Source organism: Triplophysa rosa, linkage group LG1, assembly GCF_024868665.1.
Source record: "Triplophysa rosa linkage group LG1, Trosa_1v2, whole genome shotgun sequence".
Lineage (NCBI taxonomy): Eukaryota > Metazoa > Chordata > Actinopteri > Cypriniformes > Nemacheilidae > Triplophysa > Triplophysa rosa.
In genome coordinates, this window is record NC_079890.1 from 39166304 (window position 1) to 39186934 (window position 20631).

General features: G+C 38.4%; 2 protein-coding genes across 3 annotated transcripts in view; one reads left to right on the forward strand and one right to left on the reverse strand.

The window, feature by feature from the left end:
* Positions 1-15905, forward strand: part of LOC130555522 (uncharacterized) — a 131273-nt gene extending 115368 nt beyond the window's left edge. Inside the window, exons 8-9 of the mRNA XM_057336012.1 lie at positions 9139-9230; positions 15052-15905. Coding sequence (XP_057191995.1) covers positions 9139-9230; positions 15052-15064 — 105 coding nt within the window. The 3' untranslated portion in view covers positions 15065-15905. The remainder of the gene's footprint in view (positions 1-9138; positions 9231-15051) is intronic.
* LOC130557097 (uncharacterized) overlaps positions 1-20631 on the reverse strand; it is a 236932-nt gene that overhangs the window by 5859 nt on the left and 210442 nt on the right. The gene's annotated exons all lie outside the window — the stretch shown is intronic.

The window sequence follows — 20631 nt, forward strand, 5'->3', positions numbered from 1 at the left end:
AAAAAAAACACAACACACTATAGTTACCTAATCATTGGCCATTAACACTATTTGAAAATAAATTTTGCTCTCCTTTCTTTCTGACTTGCAAATTTCTCAATGACCTTCTGGATAAAGTCAATGATCTCAGTCACCATTCTCTTCTCCATTGACAGCATGGCCAATGCATTTAGACTCTCCTGGGTCATGCTATTTCTCAGAAAAGTCTTAACTCTTTTCAAAGTTGAGAAACACCTCTCAGCCTCTGCTGTGGTCATGGGTGTGGTGATGAGGATCTTTAGGAGAGTGACAGTCTCTGAAAAGACTTCTTCAAGATTGTTCTCCTTAAACAGCTGAAGTAGGTCCACAGCACCACAACAGGTTCTGAACTCTTCCTTGCAGTAGATGAGACTAAGCTCTGTCTAGCTTACTCCCATTGAGCACTGGATAGGCCTTCAAAGTCCTACTCAGTGCATCTTCAGGAAACGCCACTGTGTACTGTTCAAACCTGTCTGCTTGCAGCAGGGTGGCACTAACGAGGTGGCTTGTGAAGCAGAACCGTTCCATGGTGTGATGGAGTAAAGTGTCACAGACCTACAGAGTGAAGGACAAAAACAAAAATGATGTAGTGATGACAAAATGTCAATTTCAACTGCAACATGATCAGTTGTAAGTCATAGAGAGACGGAGACCAGTTTCAGTGTTTGAATCCCTGATTTATCCAAACTTCATACATATGGACTAGACAAACATGCCAAGTTTCATGAACTTCTGATGCTTAGGGCGCTAATAGCATTTTTTTATTATCAGCCATTTTCATATCAATCAGATAAAGAGGGCACACCACTAGAGGAATCCTAAGAATAACAAATCTATTTAGATTAGTTTCATAAAGTTTAATAAAGCCCAATATCAAAGGATCTACTCTTTGCTTCAATATTTAAGCAAAAAATGTATAAACTCAAAGACATGAGAATTCAATTCAATTCAATTTTATTTATATAGCGCTTTTCACAATGTGCATTGTTCCAAAGCAGCTTTACAGGAGCAAATAAGAAAAACACAGAAAGGTAAAACACAGCACAGTGCATGGTGTTTATAGACCAAGCAAGATCATTATAATAAATAATATCTAATAAATAAATGAATAAATAAATAAATGAGTCCCAGTCTCCCGGTGAGCAAGCCAACACTGCACTGCTCTGCTGTGGCGAGGAACCCAAACTCCAATGATGAATAATGGAGAAAAAAAAACCTCGGGAGAAACCAGGCTCAGCCGGGAGGGCCAGATCTCCTCTGACGTGTCATAGCTGCACTCAGTGACCCCGACCAAAGCCACCGAGCAACGTCCACGAAGAACAGGGAGAGCCCACGAGCCGCGACCCAGGAAGCCCCACCCGCCGAAACCGTGCAGGTCCAACCCGGTCCCATTCCGCGATCAACAACAGACAACAGAGGAACAACCAGGGAAAAGTAGTAATGGCATAATTAACTTTATTCCTCTGTTGTCCGACATCGACCACAAAACAAGACCAACCAGACCAGACCCACACAGTCCCAACAAATGAAACGCCCCGAACCACAACCAACAAGCCCCCCCACTCCCACAACACCCACCCAGCTACCTCCAATCAAAGTCACTGAGTGCAGCCATAACTTCAAACTGCTGTCGTGTGATGTAAGTTTAGCATTAAATACCAAGTATTGTAAATTTAGCATTTATGTGACAGGTAGTCCGTCTTTGCTCTCGGTTGGGGATGGAATTGTCTGAGCTGGGCCGGCCAGATGGTCGCCTTTTTCTTGGGTGGTGATGGAATTGCCTTGGATGGAGCTGGATGGTCAGTCAGTCCGCAGGCTCTCGCAGGAGGATGGCACGGGATTTTCCGATGTAGCTGGCGTAATCTCTAGTTGTGGATGGGCATATGACGTTCATCTGGGCCTGGCGGAATCTCTCCCTACCTCGGGATGGGCATCCCGAGGCGAGGGCAGAAACAGAAAGAGAATAATTAGCGTAGCTGCTGTTCATTATGTCATGGCTCTGCTTCCTTAGTCATGTTTTTCTTGGTCCTGTAGCAGAGCCATGGCAAAGTCTTTGGTTATGTGTGGAGAGAAACATATTATTGTCCTTTTGACAATAATATGCGTTCTCTCCAGTGTCTCGTTATTGGCCCCGCCCCTCTCGTTTCCTGTATTGTCTCCCTCTTGTGTCTTATGTTCTACACCTGCCCTTGCTCGTTATCCCTCGTTTGTCTTCCCTATTTAAACCCTCATGTTTCATTGTCCTGTGTTTGCTACGTGGTTTCATGTTGTGCTTACCGTCTTCTCATGTTTTTGTTCCTGTTGTGGATTCCCCTGTCTCATTGTAGTAAGTGTTGAGTTTAGTTCATGTCTATTGTTTGTTAGTCTAGTATTTAGTTAGTCTTTGTCCCTGTTTATCCTTTGTCATTATTGTTTTACCCCCTCGTGGGCCTTTGTTTTGTGTTTTATATTTTATTATTAAAGTCTGTTGTCCAACGCTGCCTGCAATTGGGTTCTTCTCCTCAAGTCCACGACACCTTCACTGCTTTGGTTAACCAGAGAATGGAGAGAATTTCTGCAAAGGATTAAGAAAATGTATGACTAATAACAATAATAATGATAACAAATTCAAAAGAAGGACTACAGCTGCTACCTGATCTTCTGTATGTCCTGCTGGAACTGCTGGATGCTCCCCTTAATGTGGACTGAATCTATGTCCTTCTTCTGGAGTTTGGCATAGAGGATGTCCACGTGTGGCATGATGTTGTGGAAAACTTGCAGAAAAAAATTAAAATCCTGATCCTCCAGCAGCATGGCAAAGCCTCCTGCCTCTCTGGTGGTAACAGGGTCAAAGTCACCTGAGTCTCCAATAGTTTCAAAACAGCGAATGAGGCCCTCTCTGTGCTCAAACACTGTATTGATGGCACTGCTGTGGAAGTTCCATCTAACACTGCTTGATGTTAGTAGTCTATGGGCAACTACTTTATCAAGAACATCTGTGCGCTTGGGTGATCTTGAAAAAAAGCTGGCAAATCCTCCAAGGTTAGAAAAAAAATTCTAACTTTGGTTATGTGAGAAGTTTGCATTATTAGATTGAGCTGATGCGCATAGCAGTGGATGTAATGTGCATTTGGGTACACATCAAGAATCTTCCTTTGAACACCTACCTACTGGCTCCATCATACGCTTGGGAGATGAGTTTACTCTTCTGATCCTCTGGAAGGATGACAGTAAGATGCTCTTTTAGTGCTGTAGCGATGGAATCAGCTGTAGTTGAATGCAGATGAATAAAAGCAAAAAACCTCTCCTGTTCGTTGCTTTTGCCATCAATGTAGCGCAGCACAAGCACAAGTTGGCACTGTGTGGCAATATCAGTGGTCTCGTCGGCCTGGATTGATTCTTGGATTATGTGTTCCCTCATAACAGACAACATACAGTCCAACAGCTCGTTCTGCACGGTTTTCGAAGTTCCCTTAAACACAGAGGCATTCTCGAGGTGCTCTTTCAAAACTCCATCAAGAGAAGCAACAAAGTCGACCAAGCCACGGAATATCCCGGGGTTATCTGAGCTCTCGCTCTCATTGTGGCCACGCAAAGCCAGCTCAAATGCGCCACAACATTTGACACAGTCTATAATTCTAGACAGGATGTGTCGATTTTTTGTGACCTCTTCATTGTGCCTTCTAATGCCAATCCTGTAGCCCTCATCTAGCTGTTCAGCAATGCTAAGCTTCCCAAAAAACTGGAGCCTCATAGCGTTGTCCAGATGGCTGCAGCTACTTTCATGTCGCTTGCACTTATCAGAGAGATGTTTTAAATCGCAAACCCCTGTTGTTGTCCACAACATTTCGGTGCCAAGACTTTGAAACAGCAAACAGGGAAAACAATAAAAGGCATGACTTACATCGCATCCAGCTAGCCAACTCCGTTTTCTATAAGAAGTGCCGGAAAAGCACCGAGTGTAAGATCGACCGCGATCACTTGACTGCTGCTGAATTTGCAAGTTGGGTCGATCTGGTCCAAGCTCCTTGATCCGTTTTTTTTCTTCATCCGAACGCCTTTGGAACGGGTATTCTTGTAAAGATAAAACCGAATTTTCTTTCATCTCGAGATAATTTCGCTTGCTTCCACGTTAATCAGTACCTGTCAGTCAAATGACAATCTGCTGAGCGGTAATGAGAGGCGTTAAGAACGGTCCAATCACATGAGGCCAAAAATATAAAAACAATATTGATTCGCTTACAACAAAAATGGGAGGGTTTGGGGTGCAGAGTGCTGCACCCCAAGGACGATTTGAAACAAGCCAATTAGAGCTCAGCGTCAAATCACATGCTTTTCAAAAATGTTCGTGCCTACATTCACACTCATTTGTCCGGTGCCCCGCACACACGTATGAACAAAATAAAATTTAGATTTTTTAATAAATGATAATATGACTAACGGTGGAATAGTACGACTAAATTATTTTATTACGTTATTAATTTGCAATATATATATTAAACTTATTGTTGGCATATTAAAGTAGCTTTCTTCTCTGGCTAACTTTAAGGGGGCGGCGCCCCAGCGCCCCCTATTGACCGGCCGCCACTGTGCTATAGTGTCATTATTTATTCAATAAAAGCGCAGAACGTGGAACATATAATCAACAGCTATAGCAGGAAAAACACACAGAGCTGAATTTTGCTGCTGCTCCGTTGAGTTTGTCTGGACAAAGTTAGACCAACAAGATCCAAAAGCTGCTGAATTTGCTGCCGTGGCAGGTTAACTTTTCTATAATTATAATTGCATCATAAATTGTAGCCAGGTTTTCACAGATTAAATGCAAAAAAATGCTCCGCAGAGCATTCTTTGGTTTGCCAACTGATGCACCTTTAGATAATATCATTAAAAAGCTAACAACCATCAGTGTAATGACAATTAAATTATTTGCATCAAAACATGTAAATATACTGGTAAATTTAACTTGATCATTTTATTTGTATAGACTGCGATGTAAAGAAGCTTTTTTTTTCACAGTGGCCACTAGCGAGGTGAACTCTTAACAGTGAAAAGGTATAGCTAAGAGCACTCCAGACCAACCTTCTGAACGTATGACTTACAGAAGGTGTGCTTAACTAAGAATGTTTCGGGAAACACATATTAACGGTAGGGTACAGCTTAAGGTATAACTTAAGGACGACGTAGCGTTAAGAAGGTTTCTGGAATTGCGGCCCAGATCAGTGTGGGTCTATCAGTCTCCAAACAACACATGAGGTTTCAAATAGTTATTATCAGATTATCACAGATGTGTTTATATCTATTTTTTCTAGACAATATAGCAATTAAAGGACAGGCAATACAGTCATCCACATATTCCACCTGGGGAGCTCAAAGTGCCATCGATGGTAGAAGATATGGAGCATATGAAGCATCCTGCTCCATTACAGGTTATGAAATTAGCCCATGGTGGAGGTTGGATCTCCTGCAAAATTATCAGATTAGTACAGTACTCCTCACTTCTAGATCAGACGGATATTTGGAGCAAACCAACGGAGCAGAGATTCGTATTGGAAACTCACTGGACAACAATGGAAACAACAATCCCATGTAAAGTTATTCATGAAATCAAGCTGCTTTCGCACCGGGAAGTCATAAATCATAGGAACCAAGAGGTCTGTCCTCCTCTAACAAAATTTATATCGGGACATTTCTTTTACAACAACATAAAGTGCTACTATTGGGCCAACAGACGATGCCATCTTCCATCGCAGATGGCTGTCAAACGTCACAATGTTTAGCCGGCATCATGATTATCACTATGCCGGCTAAACATTGTGACTGTATAAAGACATGCCTGTTGCTTGCGCTGTATAAATATGTGTCTGACTGCACAGCTCGCTGTGTGTAAAGGAGACGCATCTGACTTTATAACTGATGTCATCGTCCATCGCAATGTTTCACTGTAGACATTGTCCGATGCCAATTTGATAGACATCGCCCAACCCTAAGTACTACATATCATTGAGGCTGAACACATACAGCACGTCAGGTAAAGTGAAAATGAAAGCTGTGGCACGTGTTCAGCCAGTCAACATACTCTTGCCTCCCTAGTTCCTATTGTTCTGGGTTAGACCCTACTCGAAAGATCGAGCTAATTTAGTCCACCTGAAAGACATTTCTTGACTAAAATCATTCCTAAAGATCATGCCAAATAGCAGGTACCTCCTCCAGTAGTTACAGGAGCTACGAAAATGCTTCTGCCGTGCGAAAGCCTCTTGAAACCCTTCCTGTTGTGAAAGTATTGGAGTAAATGTACTTGGTTACTTTACTCAAGTATGTTTTTGGCTACTTTGTAGTTGTACTGAGTATTAAAGATATTAACAACTTTTCCTCTCTACTTGACAACATTTTTAAATGAGTTTATGTACTCTTTACTACACTACATGTGTAATGACTATTACAATTACACATTACATTTTGCATGGCACCTAACTTGTTCTGCAGCAGTTTATTTCTGCTACAGAAGAATTAATATTGCCATTTACAGGGCATTGAAGGTACTATATCTTTGCCCTTACTTACTGAAACTTGTCAACATGGCTTCTTTACGTGAATGCGGGTGCATTACCAGGTAGTTGACATCGCTGGTGTTTTATGTGGGGAGAGGACATGATGGCAGCCGGCGATAAGGCCAAAACCAGCATGTCCAGTTTGTAATTTTTTACTTAACTTTATTTTGTTTATCCGTTTTACTCAAGAGACCCTTTTGAAGGATATTGGTTTCCTTATGAGCACTTGAGCTTAACTGAGACTTGGGTGTTTGTAATAGGCTATGGTGTCGATCTTGATTTGTTGCAATTTTGAGGTGTTCAGTTTGATACGATTGCTCTCCTCACGAATCCTGTCTCTTGTTTTTCACTGACGTGTCTCTTAAGTGTTGAGGACTAGTGCTTCTTTGAGCCTACATTCAGTACGAGTAAAATACTCAAGTACTGTTAAAATCAGATACTCAAAGACTTTTACTCAAGTCATTTTGGAATTCAAGATTTGTAACTTGTAATGGAGTCATTTTCACTGCAAGGTATCTGTACTTTTACTTAAGTATGGTTTTCAGGTACTCTTTACACATCTGCCTTAGACACTGATTGATTTAAACACCACGATAAAGATTCATTGATTTTCTCTCTCTAGATGTGCTGTGACTTCTGGTTTTCTAACTAGTCAAACCCTCACTTACTCATGTCATGGCATGGAGGGACGTTACGTGAACGTGGTCATGACAGGACGTGCATCTTATCTCTCTCTGTGTGAGGTGGAGGTCTATGACGCAGGTAATGGCATTCTGGACCGCTCTGGGGAATTTGATTTACTGTACAAAACGTTTAAAAATAATTTATAATTTATTCATCAAAACTGTCTTTGTGTAACATCTTGTTTATACTTCAGTTCACATTCAACTTATCATGAAATATTGGACATATATTTAAGTTTTTATTTTTCAAGCTGTGACAAGGGTCTGTCAGATTCAAAACAGAACATGAAGTTGAAAAGTTGGTCACACTTCAGAATAGGGGGCAATACCCGGTATAGGTTTTAGTAGAGTATCATAAATGTGTTTTTAAATATCTCCAGAATGACTGACTTAATGTTTTCAATACATGTTCTTTTAGACAATTTAGCATTTAATGGAACGGCTACACAGTCATCCACATATTCCAACCGTGGAGCTCAGGGTGCAGTAGATGGTATAAGATATGGCTCATTTCCACCAACATACTGCTCCTGCACATCATCTGAAAGTGACCCATGGTGGAGGATGGACCTCTTGAATAATTATGACATCAGTACAGTCATCATCACTACTAGATCAGACGGATATTTGGAACAAACCAACGGAGCAGAGATTCGTATTGGAAACTCACTGGACAACAATGGAAACAACAATCCCATGTAAAGTTATTCATGAAATCACTTCAACACTTTTCATTGATTGATTGATTAAACACCTCTATAGAGATTCATTGATTCTCTCTCTCTAGATGTGCTGTTGTTTCTGGTCTTCTGGCTCGTCATACTGTCAGTTACTCATGTAATGGAATGGATGGACGTTATGTGAATGTGGTCATGTCTGGACGTACATCTGTTCTCACTCTGTGTGAAGTGGAGGTCTATGGAAAACGTAATTCTTAAAACCATAATTCTGTAGGGCCTAAATTTGATTTTCTATAACTACCTATTTATTTGAATACATTACAATATCCAGTTTGTATTCTTGTTCAATATCTCGGTGGTGGAGTATTGCATTGGCTGTGTAAAATGTTGTGGGTTCAAATTCCCAGGGAACACACATGGTGAATAAAGTGCTTCGCTTGAATGCACTGGATAAAAGCATTTGCCAAATAAACGTTATCGTATATTTTTAAATGTATGATTAAAGCCAATGAGAATAGATTTGTGTGGTACTTTACAATCCCTGTTTTAAGTTTAATATTTAAGTTAAATTAAATGATATCAGTGTTGTTGCAGTTCAATGCTGTGTGTTTATGTACAAACCTGAGTTTAAATCGGAGTCAAACATAACTGACCCGATTAAAAAATAATAATTAGTCGGAAAAAGAAAAAGAACTTTGTAAATTAACTTCTTGCCCTCCCAGCTGTATATAACGTCCTTTATTTAATTTAACACAATAGTTATGTTAAATAATAATCTTCATATTTCAAGCTTTAAACTATCAGCATCGTCTTCGTTGCACCATAGATGTATTCAAGAGGTCACATGAAGGATTGTTCTAGTATTGTGTATCAAATTTTTCAATAATACGTTTCTTCTGGTTTGATTTTGGTTCAGACTCTCAAGTGTTTGTTGGACTGACTTAACTTTTGTGATTGTTGCATTTGTGTTTTCTGTGTTTCAGGTCATAGAAAAAAAACTTTTCTAAGACTGAAGTTCTCCTCCAGTGGTGATGTAGCTGCTGAGAGCGACAAAATCCTCCATCAGGTGAGAAAAAGAGTCTTAAAATACAAAAGTAAAAGTGATGATTTAAGAGAGAAGTGACATATGAGAGTGTTTGATGTGTGTAAATATATGAGATGAGTGATGATGAGAGAATGAGAAATGACAGTATGTTTCATGTGTGGATTGAAATCTTTGATGAATTTTAGCTGCAGTCTGCTCTGGCATTGAATATCTCTGATTTTAATCTGTCCTGGACACAACTACCTGAGAAAGAGAAACTGAAGGACGACGGAGGCAGGTACAGTCTCTTTAGAAGGTTCTTTAATTTTTTTGAAATACAGTATACAGAAAACAAATCTATAGAGAGAAAAACAAAAACAAACAAATCAAATCCTGTTTCATATGACGAACAATAAATACAAAGGGGTCTGCACATCCAAGCAACCCAGATTGGGCTCAGGTGCCGTACAAAAAAAAAGGTTAAATCACAAAAAGAAAGAAATGTGTTGTCCGCACACTGATATAATATGCTTCAAAGTTTATTTAAATAGCGCATCAGGCACAATAGCATTGTGGCTTACAAATCACCTTTAAATAGGATCAGGTGTTAGCCGTAATTAGGCACAAAAAACACATTACAGCAAGAAATTACATAAATCTCAATATAAATGACACCCAATGTACACATCAAATACGCACCAAACAACATTAAAGATCATCAGAAAACATCATAATCCCCATTATAAAAAAGGCTTAATATGTAAATCCAATGACATTCTCTATACTTTTCTCTCATAATCACCACCTCTTAGTGGTTTTGTGACTTTCTCAATACCGATGTATTGTAAAGCACTGATATTGTGACCGGCTGATTTAAAATGAGACGCTACCGGACTTCGCTTATCACCAGTTCTAATATTGCTACGGTGTTCACAAATACGGGTACGTAACGGCCTAGAGGTTTTTCCTGCAAGCCCACAGGGACAACGAATAAGATAAATAACATGCGTAGAGGAACAGGTAATAGTACCACGTATTAAAATGTTATGGCCAGTACGCGGGTGACTGAAAGATTTACACTTATATGTGAAAGTGCATTGAGCGCAATTGCCACATTTATAGTTTCCTGAGGGAAGAGTACACTGTAAACCCGGACAAGTTGAGTGTACTTAAACATTTTGAGGTAACCGATTACCTTAAAAAAGTTAAGTAATGTGTATTTGATATTTGAGTAAAGAGAACTTAAAATGTTCAGCTCATCCAACATATAAAAGGGCATTGCACTAAATTCTGAGTAGACTGAACTTAAAATAATTAGTAACATCAACTGCTCTATCGAACTTTACTTAAAATATATGAGGAAACCGATTAAATCAATATTTTTAAGTAAAGAAGTGTAATTTTAAGTTAGTTGAACTCAATAATAATTGTTGTCTGAACTTATCGATCAAATATAATTATTTCAAAACTACAAAATCATTACTTAAGTTAACTTATTATAATAGTGTTCACTTTACTAAAACAATATTAGAAAGTGAGTAAACTACCATTATGGTGATCAGTGTTTGCTTTAGTTGGGCTCTTGACTCTTGCCTTCTGTTAAGTTAACTTCTCTGTCAGTGCTTGTGTGTGTTTCAGAAATAACACTTGCACATTGACTAAAAAGAGATCTTTAGAAGTCTGTTTGGAGCAGATTTCATAATAGGTGTCAATTATTAATAAAGTACAAAAGCTGTTGTAAATAAGACTGAGTTTGATCCTTTTCTTACTGATGAGAATGTTTCAGTTCATAAGTGCACAAGGATTGTGTCAAAATAAAGAACGTTTTACTGACACACTTAGACATCAACACTATACAAACCTCAACAATGGTGACAATCATCAAACTAATTCAGATAAACAGATCAACTGCAATGCATGCTGGGAATCATGAATGAGTTTTGTACTATGATGTTACCCAGCATGCATTGCAGCATGAAGTTTTAGTTTGTTGATTGTCACCATTGTTGAGATTCATACACTGATTATTCATGTCTAATTTATTTATTAGTTAAAAGGTTTGTAAGCATATTAAATTTGTCTCTGAGGATATGACAGTCATAACACTAATCTGTAATATAAATCAGTTTACAAAGTAATAAAACCACACACTCTTTATCAGTGATTCATAATGAGCACCAATTGAAATCAGTTACCGGATTCTTTGCTTTTTACCCCAAACAAACGGGTTTAACACACTGTTTCAGGGGCTAAAGAGAACCTAAGCAAATGTTCTAGTAGTGAAACACAAGAGTCAAGAGCCCAACTAAAGCAAACACTGATCACCATAATGGTAGTCTGGTTAAATTTGAACCTTTTTTAAAAAATGTATTCAATGGTTGCTTGCTATCTGGGACACTTTAAAGTTTTAAGTAAACAGGACTATTTCAGTTTTGAGTACAGTTAACTCATTTTTAATGAGTAGATTGCAGAGGTGTGGACTCGAGTCACATGACTTGGACTCGAGTCAGACTCGAGTCATGAATTTGATGACTTTTGACTCGACTTGACAAAATGTAAAGAGACTTGCAACTCGACTTGGACTTTAACATCAGTAACTCGTGACTTCACTTGGACTTGAGCCTTTTGACTTGAAAAGACTTGCTACTTTCCCCAAAACCCAAAGATTAAAAAGTATGTTGACGTGGACCGCTCTATCTCTCTCTATGTTTATGTGCATCTGTGTGTGTGTGTGCTGTCGGCACAACATCCAATCAATTTAGATCCACGTTGTTTTGATCCGACAGCATCCATCCAATCAAATTGCAGGACAACCAATGAAGAAGAACTTTCAAACAACGCGCCAGTTGGCAAAAATGATAACAAAGATAGTTTCGTTCGGGTATAAAAACTACGAGGTGGTCAACAAAAAACGAATTGCAATATGCAAAACATGCGGGTCGAAGATTACAGATGGAGACGCAACAACTTCTAACTTCGTTCGACATTTGAAGTTGCACAAAGAACGGTACGTTTTGAATGACGCTAACGTTAGCTTATCGGCTAAGTAACTTTGCTAGCTGCATAGTTAAATCAATGAGACTGTAAACTCACTGTTAACGTTACATTGCAAACACGTTAAAATGATCCCTGGGTATAGAGCGATGTATGGCTTAATATATGAACAATGGCATTGACTTTATAATTGTGAAATAAAAAAACAGTGTAACTGTCACAGTATTCATAAACTTTGAAAAAATATTTTTACTAGGAGGCCGCCATTTTTTTGCGTCAGAATCCGTGATGTCAAATGGTTGCGACCTAATCCTGTTCTCTTTCGCAACAGCGAAGCACACACGTTTTCCATATATAACAGTAAAATATGACACGTAAAACATAAGATCAGATATACAAACACACAGGGACAGTAGGTGGCGGTATGTCCTCTTGACACAAGCCAGCCTGCCAGCCATAAAAGAACGCGTTCAGTATTAGACGTCTGTTCAAGGTGAGCGTGCGTTAAATCATAGCTTTAAACTACCGCCTTTGAGACATTTAAGACTATTTAAGACATCAGCATCCACCATAATCGTATACTTTATACATTATGAGAATATACTGATAAACACAATAATAATGCTTGCGGTTTGGTTATTTATTCTGTATTAGAGCACACGTGAATATTAGCCCCCGTCAGCTAATGACCGAGGGAGACAATAACGTTAAGCTACTTGTGTTGATAAATCAATATCAAAAAGTCAAAATCTGGATAAAATGCATTGTATAATGGCTAAAACATCGTGTATATGATAAACTCGAAATGATTTTGGTTATTAATATGCATGTTTGTGTTGTTTCTGACAAACAATATTAAAATGTAGGAAAATACATCAAATAGCGTCTGTATTTTCTTTCTTCTTTTAGCATTATATAAAAGGAGGAGCGACAGCAGTAAAGGACGAGACAGAACCAGGCCTGGACTTTACGTTATGTTTTATTATGTGTGACCGGCAGTCGACCGTGAGGGAGCTGCCGGCATTTTACTTTCGTTTTGTTGTTTGTTGATTTTATTAAAGTTTTGTTGTTCAACGTTCGCCGGTTCCCTCCTTCTTCCTTGCTGTGAACATTGTTACACACATATATATAATATATATATATTATCCTACAGAACCTTATATTTACTGAAGAACTGATTAGTGTGTCGGTGTTTAGTTTGGCTGCCTAGCTGTGCTTGCAACCAGTTTACGTCATCGAAAAAGAACATGGCGGCCTCCTTAGGTTAAAATGAGTATTACATTTAGGTTTTTTTTAAGAACTGAAAATATTTGATGTGTTTCTAACGACAAATGCTAGTAGTGTAAGGCTATTACAACGCATTAAGCCATACATCTCTCTATACACCGGGTTCCCTTTAAAGGGACTCGAAAGGACTTGAAACTCAAACTGTAGGACTTGGGACTTGACTTGAGACTTGACTCGGGACTTGAGGGCAAAGACTTGAGACTTACTTGTGACTTGCAATACAATGACTTGGTCCCACCTCTGGTAGATTGTACTGTTCGGGATTACAGTGTAGGAATGCCCTGTACCTTAAGGGAAATCTGATTTTACCAACACATCACGAAGATTATTTTGACGTTTGAAAACCAATTTTGGACCACTGGAAAATATCCGAGATAACTTGGGATCAGTGCGTACGATGTGCCAAAGTTTGTTAAGAACACGACAAAATACTTTACAATGCAAAAAGCGGAGTCAGACTGCAACGTTCTTAGAACGTTATTTTTTGGTTCCCAAAAATAACCAAAAGGGAACCAAAAACTAACGTTAGGGGAACGTTCTGTGTTTGCTGGGAAACTAATGCTGGTAGTGTCACATTCCATACTGAAGCTGACATGTTCAGTCCGCGAATGAATAAAGTCCAAAAAAGAAATTAACTCTGTAGGAGTAGCCTTAGTTATCATAAAATGTCATCAATATACCTTCTACAAAACAATATCTTAGGAAAAAAGGGATTTGTCTCATTTAATACAAACTCATTTTCAAAGACTCCCATATACAAACAAGCATAATTAGGTGCCATTTTGCTACCCATAGCTGTTCCTTTTACTTGCAGAAAAAAATCATCTTGAAAACGAAAATAGTTATTAGTCAGGACAATATCAGCTAGATCCAATAAGCATTCAGTGCTAGGCTTTACATCCCCCATTCTTTGAGTAAGACATTTTTTTAGAGCAAACAAACCCCAGTTTTCCCTTCAAATAAGGTACAGGGCATCCCTACTCTTCCCTCAGGAAACTATAAATGTGGCAATTGCGCTCAATGCACTTTCACATATAAGTGTAAATCTTTCAGTCACCCGCGTACTGGCCATAACATTTTAATACGTGGTACTATTACCTGTTCCTCTACGCATGTTATTTATCTTATTCGTTGTCCCTGTGGGCTTGCAGGAAAAACCTCTAGGCCGTTACGTACCCGTATTTGTGAACACCGTAGCAATATTAGAACTGGTGATAAGCGAAGTCCGGTAGCGTCTCATTTTAAATCAGCCGGTCACAATATCAGTGCTTTACAATACATCGGTATTGAGAAAGTCACAAAACCACTAAGAGGTGGTGATTATGAGAGAAAAGTATAGAGAATGTCATTGGATTTACATATTAAGCCTTTTTTATAATGGGGATTATGATGTTTTCTGATGATCTTTAATGTTGTTTGGTGCGTTTTTGATGTGTACATTGGGTGTCATTTATATTGAGATTTATGTAATTTCTTGCTGTAATGTGTTTTTTGTGCCTTATTACGGCTAACACCTGATCCTATTTAAAGGTGATTTGTAAGCCACAATGCTATTGTGCCTGATGAAGACCTGACGGTTGAAACGTTGCGCTATTTAAATAAACTTTGAAGCATATTATATCAGTGTGCGGACAACACATTTCTTTCTTTTTGTAATATGACAAACAAATCATTCCAAATGTAGCAGGTTGGTTTTAGAGATGACAGTTCCTGGTTAAAGAGAGATCATGTGTGTTTTATTGAAGGGGTTTTACTGTGATTGATTTGAATGTAAATACACTGATATCTGGGTGGTTCGGCTTCTGTTGTGATAAAAGAATCGTTGTATTTTTTTGCAGGTTCTTGTGTTAAAAGAACTGCCTGGGATATACTGAATATTGTTTTACAGTTATTGTTTCAAATATTATCACTATTGTTAACATTATCAATTTTATCCTATACGTTTAAGATTTACATTTTACTCAAATATTTGTGTAATCTAAAAGAGTGTGTGGATAGCCTGTTTAATTCAGTTTCATTTTAACTGTAAACAATATTATAATTTTGAATTTGATAAACTAAAAGACTTAAAATCAAGAGCACAATGTATGTATATAATAAGGAAATATGCTTCTAACCATGACTCTACGTTGCAACTACACAACTTTGCGATCCTGTTTGCGATTGATCGCTGGAACAATGGTTTCAAGTAACTCTTGGATAGTTGAACTATGCAGTGCTAACAGAGGCTTTTGGGAAACACACCCTTGGTTGGTGCACAAGTTCAGATCTTCTGAATAAAGTTGAGCTGGAACGTCAGCTAGGAGAGACTATTTTCTCCTGCACCAGCCCGCTGAGAGGTTGTTTTGTTTGGCTAGTTGGTTGTATGTGGGAAAACACTTGAGTAACTTTTGTTGTTGTGCCTATTAAAAGTTCTGCACCCTAACCTAAAGTACTTGCTTATGTTGTTGTACCTTTTTAAAGCTGTTGTACTAATGTATATATGTTATTTGCTTTACTTCTGGCACACTGTTTTATTGTAGAGAGCATTATGCCACTTGAACTGTAATGCTATTTTCTTCCGTTTGAAGTTTTAGCTAGGGAGTGAGAGAAGGGTAAATCTTTTGCTCCTCCCGGTAGCTAGTTATTGTTTTGTTTGTTATTTTGGCTTTATCCCCTCTTGGAGTTATTGCTTCCCTTTTTTTCTGTTACAATAAACCTTTTCTTTTGACTTTGAAAACGGCTGTTGTGGTTTCTGGCTGGGACAGGAGTGAAGATCTCCAACTATTTCTTTGTTGTATCCTCCCCAACACCCCAGACTGGGAGGGTAATATAACAACATTGATACTGCGGCTTCACCTTACAATCATTACTGTGAAGAATCCAAAGGTCATCATTGGTGCAACATCATTGGTCCTCATGCAGTGTTCACTGCTCCCTATCCTGCGACCCAGATAGCACATGTACATCTGTAAGATGTCTGCTAAAGATCTGGAGATCTGGAAAACATCTTAGAAAGAGCAGTTTTACATACATTTTACATTATAAACATCTTACAGACCTCTTCATCACATAGACGTCTCCTAGATGTACCTGTGCTATTTGCAGTGATTGTTGAACTAAACCAAGTTGTCTAAATCTCACCTAAAGGGCTGTTGAAGTTTACTTCGTAGGACACTTACGATCGATTGTACGCAGCACTAAATTTACACTGAGGAACGGTGTCACGGAAAAGGCTTAAGCCAAGTCCCAGACAAAAATGCATGTTTGAGCTGTCTTAATGGAAAACAACTTAAAATCAGTGCCATTGTTAAAACCATTTTTAGATTTTTGCCTTGTTAATTTTGCATGCTGATTGCTTATTGTGTTATTTCTTCAGAAATCCACCACTACATGTTTATCATGTTCTTTTTGTGTATTATGAGAAGTGTTTTCCGTGTCTGATCTGGGATCTGTATAAATAATGTTTGGTTAATTTAAGAATTGGCAGGTAATGGTGTTCATCTCATTAAATAAACTGACACAAATCTGGAAATATTCAAATTAAATATATTTTACAATGATAAAAAACACTTTAAATACACAGGTGTTTTTTCCATGCACACGCACAGAATGAATGAACAGTAAAATTGAATTGATCCTCTTAAGCTGCACATGGTCACTTCCTGTATGACTTGGTGAAAAACGGGGAAAAGTCCCCCTGCAGTTTATAAGAATGGGCCACACGTATAAAGTTGGTGGACACATTGATCATTCATAAACTGTAACCTTATATTCAATCGTATGAATCAACAGCCTCCATATTCATTTAGAACAGTTTATTAGACATACATATGTTAGCAGCAACTCACAGAAGGATAATTTATGCCCTAAAAGTGGTTGTCCACCAACTTAATGCAGTCAGTTGTTAAAATGAAAATGTAGTTACAACTATGTTGGGAGATCCTCTGTTCTTTCCTACCCACACACCCCCTCCACCCCCAAACCAAGTCGATGCTTTCACCCTGTCTGATTTGTAAATTAGGGTGAGATAAAGTAAAATGTTTATGCGTGTCCCAAACGAAGTTTAGCTTTATGTGTTTTTATGACTTGGTCATCAAAGGTTGGTTTTCTTCTGGTTTCTGTTTTTACGATCTCCAGACCTAACCCCACACACCACATGGCAAAAACTTGGTTCCACCCCACCTGCCTGGCAGTGGGGGTCCTATCTTCCAACATAGCATGAAATCTAGATTTTTTTTTTTTTTTAGATTTAGATTTAATTTATTGTCATTGCACATGTACAAGTACAAGGCAACGAAATGTGACCTCTGCATTTAACCCATCCAGAGAGTAGTGAACACACGTACCCCCGGAGCAGTGGGCAGCTATCACTACAGCGCCCGGGGAGCAAGTAGGGGTAAGGTGCCTTGCTCAAGTGCACCTCAGTTGTTACCCGCCGGCCCTGGGAATCGAACCGGCAACCTTCTGGTCATGAGTCCGACTCTCTAACCATTAGGCCACAACTGCCTGTCTGGGTCTGGGTAGGGTCTGTCTTCTTATCAAGTTATCCCAAACAAAGTTTATATGTGTGTGTTTTTATGACTTGGTCATCAAAGGTTAGTTTTCTTCTGGTTTTCTGTCTTTATGAACTGCCTATCTATCCCCACACACCACCTGGCAGAAGATGGTTCCATCCTACCGGTTTGCCAGCCGGCCTGTCTGTCTCCCAACTCAGTGTGAAGTCTGTATGCTGTGATGGCTTTTTACAATTATAGAGGTCAATTAAATGCTTATCCTTTTAAGAGTTACCTGGTTTCGGGTTTTGACTCTGTAGTGATGATGAAAGTGTTTGAGACATTGGTCTGTATTATATCAATTTGTCATAAACAGTCATTTGACATGCCCCGACATGTTCTTTCTGGTCATGGAAGAATCGGTCCAAATGTGAGTTTTTGTTAGACTAAACAAGGCGCTGTTTAGTGTTCAAGAGTTAAACCAACAAGTTAAACAATTAACAAAAGTTATAGGATTCCATCCTGTCTGATTAATCCTACAGACTTGCTGACTCCAGCCTGCTTTTCTTGTGCAGAACTTATACTATTTAGTTTTTATACTCTAGTTATTTAAGCTCATGAAATGTATACCTTCTTCTATTTATAGTGGTGAGTAAAATCACTCATTATTGTATGATTATATTCAGGTGGTATACACAAAACACTGTATACTTTTTACAATAGGATTACCTACAGTAAGTACATTTTGACAGATTTTTTTTGTTTTTTACGAAAAAAATAAATAAATACATGTCTTTACTTTATAATTCTTTAGACTTTTTGTTATTTTCTATTATTTGTTATTTAGTGTGGCTGGTAAACAGCTATATTTGATAATGTTTTGGTATAGTTTTCATATTATTGGTGTTGGGATAGTTTAAATTGGGGAGGTTCTTGTTTGTTCATGCAAATATCCAAGCCACGCCTCTGGGTCGGTGAGCCCTGCCTCCTTCAGTCAAAGGTCTGCGATCTCATTTCGGACTACACATTGTAACATCTGCTCTACGAAGACTCTGCTCTCTTTTTAAAACTATGGCTTCAAATTTGATTGGTAAGTTTGTCTTTTTTATATTTTATTATTATTATTATTATTTTGGTTTATTAAGATGTCTTCGTTGTGAAATAGTCTTATTTGTGTATCTTAATGTTTAACAGGAATTAAAAAATATATCTGTGTACGATGCAGGATTTTTTGAAACTCAGACCTCATTTGACCATATTGACCAGCTTTGTGAGTATTGTTTTTATGTGGTTTTGCAAGTAAATTTGTGAGCGGTTGATTACGTTTTATATATTTTTTTCATTTTACACAATTGTTGTTGTGTAAACCACAATTGGTTAATGCTGGGGACCTACCTCAAAGCATCACTGCTAACAGTCATCTGCAAGGTACTAGTGTATTATGTATTACATCACTTTTTTTTCTAAAAATGTCAATATTATAATTTATTCCAAATAGTGAATGCTGCATTGAATTCCGGACCTCAAAATGGCACAACCAACAGTGATCGCCAAGGTAATAATGTGTTATGTTACATGCACATCTCTTTTCTGAAATATTGACTGTTACATGTTGTCTAAATCTGCTTGAAAACACGAAAACTTGTATTTATCTTTTATTTTACCTGTTGGGGGTAATATAGCATTAGTTACACAGCCGGGGTTTGCTGTTCCAACTACATCGGCAAGACCCATAAAGCGGTTAAGTCGAAGACGATGAAGTGTGGCTTTAAATTCTATACCAGTAGCGCCACCAGTAGTGCCTCCAACACAACGTGTTCACACAGAATCTAGTCAAACGGTTGGTATGTGTGAATCTGATGCTAATTTGTAATATTATTTATGGAAAGCTATGTCATTGTGTGCTAATATGTCTTTTACTGTGTCTAAACAGATTTCTACACAGAAAGCTTGCTTAGGGCTAGAGGTGACACAGTGACCTGGAGGACTGTTTTGGCGGACACCCCGGATGCTAGCAATGATGCGCATGGGTTGTTTGTACCAAACAACACTGAAAGCATCTCATCCGAGGATCCAGGGGAATCTGCAGAGGTTAATGTGAACAGAACTGCTCCAGGGGAACCTTCGTTGATTATTGAACGACCCCTACCGCCGAACCAGGAACACTTCACCCAGGAGTTATTGCTGGAGTAGCTTGAACATTGCCGTGGGGTACAAGAACATCTGAATTTCTACAGTGAGCTCACTAGGAAAATCTACGGATGTGTGGAACCATTGCTAACGAACTCTTTAGAGCAAGTAGAGGTAAATAGACTACTAATCAATCGCATGGAGTTTCTTCAAGGAGCATTTCAGACTGTAATCCAGAACCATGAAGCTGAAAACAGTCAAAGACAACTCATGGTAAGGTTGCTGGCAAATCTTACTCCTGCTATTTTACCCCATGGTACTTCTTAATTGGGGGTTATTTTGTTAATTTTAAATTGTGATTTTGAGTTGCTATTGTGTATTTTACATTGATTTGATGGTTTTTGATCATAATCATTAATATGTACTGATTGTTTGCAATATGCTTGGTAATTCTTAATCATGGTTTATTTTGAATTATGGTGCATTTTGTTAATTTTAAGCTGTGCTCTTGAGCTGTTATTTTGTGAAAGGTATAAGGTATCACTTTCCATAGATTTTTTGCCTGATAGTGGGGTCATTTAATTTGATTTATACGATTTTTATTTTAGTGTGCAATCAGAGGAGAATCTGTCTAAGTTTGAAAATACATTTTTAAAATGGCTGGTAAAAGAGGTCTTTCAGACGATGATTTACATTGCCGTCAACAGATGAGCCCTGTAAGAGGTAGACATGAGCATTTGTCTATAACTGCGCAGTTACAAGACATTATCGATCATCAGATAGCTGTTTTGGGGCCTGCCTATCTAAACTTTG